At 42.3% G+C, this 5731-nt stretch overlaps 1 protein-coding gene across 1 annotated transcript in view; it reads right to left on the bottom strand.

The window, feature by feature from the left end:
* The window catches only part of COG2 (component of oligomeric golgi complex 2), a 260876-nt gene extending 255404 nt beyond the window's left edge, over positions 1 to 5472 (bottom strand). Inside the window, exons 1-2 of the mRNA XM_075339700.1 lie at positions 5373 to 5472; positions 3860 to 4021 (exon numbers count right to left, since the gene is read on the bottom strand). Coding sequence (XP_075195815.1) covers positions 3860 to 4021; positions 5373 to 5429 — 219 coding nt within the window. The 5' untranslated portion in view covers positions 5430 to 5472. The remainder of the gene's footprint in view (positions 1 to 3859; positions 4022 to 5372) is intronic.
* Positions 5473 to 5731: the final 259 nt, after the last annotated feature.

Genomic DNA, 5731 nt, shown 5'->3' with positions numbered 1-5731 from the left:
AAAACAAAAGCACTAATGTAAAAGGTGGCAGAATCCATAGACTTGAGTACAACATCCTGGGTCCAATCGAATCAAGGGACTCAAATAATTGTTTGTTTTTTTTAAAGATTGAAAGTTCCAGAAGTTATAAAATTTATTTCAACTTCCTTCCTCCCGGGAGCCTTGGGCTTTCAGTCTAATAGGTGTGCAGACGCAGCTTCAGTCACCGCTCTGTCAGCAGTCAGTGCGCTACATTAGTGCAGAGCGGGCTGTTAGTCAGTGTCTACATTAACATATTTCACTGCCTGTTTAATCACAGGAATAAGTGCTTCTGCTTCATCTCCAGCCCTCTGAGCTCATCATAAATGAAGTCAGTGAGGCAAGTGCTCTGGCTGCCGCTGAGCTCATGTGTATAAACTAAGGTGATTAAGCTGGTGACATGACAAACAAAAATTAAAACCTACCAAACCCTCAATAATGCCAATAAATGCTTTATGTAGTTGCCACATATTCTGGGCTTCTTAAAGAATACCTGTCATGTGAAAAAATGCTATAAACCTCCTGATATGGTGTTAATCATCTTGTCAATAGCGTTCTGAACTTTCCTGGCGCCCGCAGTGGGAGCCCCACTACCGTGGGGAAATTAACCTTATTCCCCCAGGCAGCAATTGGCTTTCAGTCATCGAGGTAGCGCCGATGTGGTTTCAATCACCATTCTGAGTATAGTGACCAGCAGCTGCACCTGTTCTCCCGGCACTGACTGAAAGCTGGCTGCTAGACATAGATGTCAGCAATGTAATGTAGCTGGCATAAGTTGTGTGTGAAGGGAGCTCAGCATCTTAGGCCCCTGTCCACATATGCACCCCTGGCCAGGATATACATTCACATACAAATGCAAGAAAAGGTAACAGTCAGCAAAGTTATTTCCTCCTCTGTTTTTTTTTTCAGCTGTCATAACTTTTCAGTTTTATCTTTTCAATGTAGCTGTATGAGACCATATATTTTGCAGGAGGAACATAATGAGGTTCCCATACAGTATATCGCAAAAGTGACACTCTGGATATAGCCATTTTCACTTAGGGGTGTACTCACTTTTGTCGGCAGTGGTTTACACATTAATAGCTGTGTGTTAAGTTATTTAGAGGGCATACTAAATTTACACTGTTATATACAAGCGATACACTAACTACTTTACATTGTACCAAAGTGTCATTTCTCTACAGTGTTGTCTCATGAAAAGATAAATATTTACAAAAATGTGAGGGGTGTACTCACTTTCATAATATACTGGAAGTTAGCATTTCCTTTAGATTGTGGACAACTTTTTTTTGCCTTTTTTCCACCCTATTTATAAGCTGGTCACCATTAACCCCTTCACCTCCAACCTGTTTTTTTCTTTCATTTTTGACCAGTGTCACTTTATGTGGTAATAACTTTGGAACGCTTCAAAGGATCCCGGGGATTCTGAGATTGTCTTTTTTCAAGACTTATTGTACTTCATGTTAGTGGTAAATGTAGGACGATATTTGTGTTTGCGAAAATATCGGAAATTTGATGAAAATTTTACAATTATCAAACTTTGAATTTTTTTTACAACACAAACGTATGTCACACAAAATATAATTAATAAATAACATTTCCCACAAGTCCACTTTACATCAGTAAAGAGAGGGTGTGTAGTTTGAGGAATGAGTTGACCTTTTTATTGGTACCAATTTTTGGACATAACATTTTTTGATCGCTTTCTATTCCGATTTGGGATGCAGAATTAACAAAAAAACATCAATTCAGCATATTGTTTTATGCTTTTCAGCATGTGGTGAAAGTGAAGACTATATTCTTCTGCTCAGTATGATTACAACAGTACCACATTTATATGATTTTTTAAGTTTTGACACTATTACACAAAAACAATTTTAGAGAAAAAGTATTGCTTTTGCATTACTGTATTCTGAGAGCTATAGCTTTTTGATTTTTCCAATGACTGCGCTGCATGGCGGCTTGTTTTTTGCTAGACAGGATGACATTTTTATAGATACCTTTTATATTTATATTTGTCACTTTGATCGCGTTTTATCCCACTTTCATTTCAGAGGTACAGTCATATGAAAAAGTTTGGGCATTCCTATTAATGTTAACTTTTTTTCTTCATAACAATTTGGGTTTTTGCAACAGCTATTTCAGTTTCATATATCTAATAACTGATGGACTGAGTAATATTTCTGGATTGAAATGAGGTTTATTGTACTAACAGAAAATGTGCAATCCGCATTTAAACAAAATTTGGCCGGTGCAAAGTATGGGCACCTCAACATAAAAGTGACATTAATATTTTGTAGATCCTCCTTTTGCAAAAATAACAGCATCTAGTGGCTTCCTGTGGCTTTTAATGAGTTCCTGGAACCTTGATGAAGGTATATTTGACCATTCCTGTTTACAAAACAATTCCAGTTCAGTTAAGTTTGATGGTCGCCGAGCATGGACAGCACGCTTCAAATCATCCCACAGATGTTCAATGATATTCAGGTTTGGGGACTGGGATGGCCATTCCAGAACATTGTAACTGTTCCTCTGCATGAATGCCTGAGTAGATTTGGAGGGGTGTTTTGGATCATTGTCTTGCTGAAATATCCATCCCCTGCGTAACTTCAACTTCGTCACTGATTCTTGCACATTATTGTCAAGAATCTGCTGATACTGAGTTGAATCCATGCGACCCTCAACTTTAACAAGATTCCCGGTGTTGGCATTGGCCACACAGCCCCAAACCAAATTTTACTGTGGGTAGCAAGTGCTTTTCTTGGAATGCCGTGTTTTTTTGCCTCCATGGATAATGCCTTTTTGTATGACCAAACAACTCAATCTTTGTTTCATCAGTCCACAGGACCTTCTTCCAAAATGTAACTGGCTTGTCCAAATGTGCTTTTGCATACCTCAGGCGACTCTGTTTGTGGCGTGCTTGCAGAAACGGCTTCTTTCACATCACTCTCCCATACAGCTTCTCCTTGTGCAACGTGCACTGTATTGTTGACCGATGCACATTGACACCATCTGCAGCAAGATGATGCTGCAGGTCTTTGGAGGTGGTCTGTGGATTGTCCTTGACTGTTCTCACCATTCTTCTTCTCTGCCTTTCTGATATTTTTCTTGCCCTGCCACTTCTGGGCTTAACAAGAACTGTACCTGTGTTCTTCCATTTCCTTACTATGTTGCTCACAGTGGAAACTGACAGTTTAAATCTCTGAGACAACTTTTTGTATCCTTCCCCTGAACAACTATGTTGAATAATCTTTGTTTTCAGATCATTTGAGAGTTGTTTTGAGGAGCCCATGATGCCACTCTTCATAGGAGAATCAAATAGGAGACAAAGTGGCCACCTTAAATATCTTTTCTCATGATTGGATACACCTGCCTATGAAGTTCAAAGCTCTATGAGGTTACAAAACCAATTTAGTGCTTTAGTAAGTCAGTAAAAAGTAGTTAGGAGTGTTCAAATCAATAAATTGATAAGGGTGCCCATACTTTTGCACCGGTCAAATTTTGTTTAAATGCGGATTGCACATTTTCTGTTAGTACAATAAACCTCATTTCAATCCAGAAATATTACTCAGTCCATCAGTTATTAGATATATGAAACTGAAATAGCTGTTGCAAAAACCCAAGTTGTTATGAAGAAAAAAGGTTAACATTAATAGGGGTGCCCAAACTTTTTCATATGACTGTATGGTGAAAAAGCATAGGTTTTTTCTCCTTTTTTCATGGTATGGACATAGCACATCATGGTGCGGGAACTGACACCTGGCTCATGACGTGCTATGTCAGTCATTCGGCGTTAACATATCTGAACATATATGAAAATCACTAAAGAAGTATAAGGTACCAAATTAGTGGAGAGGTTGACGAAGTCTGCATAGTCCTTATTAATGAGCTCAACCATGGCAGTCTTGAGGAGACGGTAATAAATCTCAAGATCATCTCGAAGATCTTCCAGTTGCAAGCGCTTTCTACATTCTGACACAAAGTGATCGACATCAAATGAGTCCTATCGAGAGAAAAGATAGAAGTACAATATGTCCACAGCAGAAATTCAATATTTCACAAAAATTATCAGATAAAATAGGAGCCATGAAAATATATTAAGATGGAGACCATAAGGAAACCTGTCACCTCGCAAAAGGGTTAATCTGTAGGTAATGAGCGTTACAATGCTAAGCTCCCCAGCATGCTGACAGCTTGCACAGATCCCCTGCAGAGGTGGCTGTCAGTGCTGTGGCGTGCTCACTGTATACCGAGCACTGACTGCAGCTGCTCCATCCACACCTCTATGACTGACAGCTTGCACAGATGCCCTGCAGAGTTGGCTGTCAGTTCTGCAGTGTTCTCACCGTATACTGAGTGCTGACTGCAGTCGCTCCATCCACACCTCCATGACTGACAGCTTGCACAGATGCTCTGCAGAGCCGGCTGTCAGTGCAGCAGCGAGCTCACTGTATACTGAGTGCAGCTGCTATGTCCACACCTCCATAGTTGACAGCCAACTGCAGCAGCCCATTCACACCTCTATGACTGACAGCTTGCACAGATGCCCTGCAGAGCCGGCTGTCAGTTCTGTGGCATGCTCACTGTATACCGAGTCCTGACTGCAGCCGCTCCATTCACACCTCTATGACTGACAGCCAACTGCAGCAGCCCGCTCACACCTCTATGACTGACAGCTTGCACAGATGCCCTGCAGAGCCAGCTGTCAGTTCTGCGGAATGCTCACTGTATACTGAGTGCTGACTACAGCCGCTCTATTCACACCTCTTTGACTGACAGCCAACTGCAGCAGCCCATTCACACCTCTGACTGACAGCTTGCACAGATGCCCTGTAGAGCTGGCTGTCAGTGCTGCTGTGTGCTGACTGTATACGCAGTGCTGACTACAGCCGCTCTATTCACACCTCTTTGACTGACAGCCAACTGCAGCAGCCCATTCACACCTCTGACTGACAGCTTGCACAGATGCCCTGTAGAGCTGGCTGTCAGTGCTGCTGTGTGCTGACTGTATACGCAGTGCTGACTACAGCCGCTCTATTCACACCTCTAGAACTGACAGTCAGTGGCTCCCAGGGGAAAGAAGCTCATTTTCTCCAGGTAGTCACACTGGCAGTGCGGCAGCAGCACAGTATTATATTGCTATTTACCTGCAGATTAACCCCACATCCGCAGGAAAACAGCGTTTAGTGAGGGTCCCTTTAAACAAGTCAGTAGCCAGCAGTCAGCTATACAGGACCCTGCGCTGTGCACAGTACAGACAGAAAGCAGATTTTGCTTTCACTTTCTATGCACAGAACAGTATCGCAGAACGATCTCACAAGTGTGACAATATCGCGACAAACGTCAGCTCGGACCTTCATGAACTCATCTTTATCGAAGCATAAAGCGCTCGGGCTCTGCGGCAGCTGCATCCTCCCGTCTCCCAGCCTCGGCTGACGCGGCACTTCCGCCCACACCAAGGATCCAATGACGCGGGGTCATAGAGTGCGACACCGGATAGGAGAACGTTCTCCGCATAGCAGCGCCTCCTGGCGGGCGGCAAAGGTGCACGCAACTGGGAACCGCTAAATAATGGAGACCGGCCGCCTCAGTATTATTATTAGTAGTATTATCTAGGCTGGGTTTCATTACAACAAAATCCCTAACAGAGGAGATGAAGAAAATAAAAATCATTTACAGAGCTATTACACTACTACTAATAATACTCGTACTG

This window comes from Anomaloglossus baeobatrachus, chromosome 3, assembly GCF_048569485.1.
Source record: "Anomaloglossus baeobatrachus isolate aAnoBae1 chromosome 3, aAnoBae1.hap1, whole genome shotgun sequence".
Taxonomy (NCBI): Eukaryota; Metazoa; Chordata; class Amphibia; order Anura; family Aromobatidae; genus Anomaloglossus; species Anomaloglossus baeobatrachus.
The sequence above is the reverse complement of the archived record's forward strand: the minus strand, read 5'-3'. Positions and strand labels throughout refer to the sequence as shown.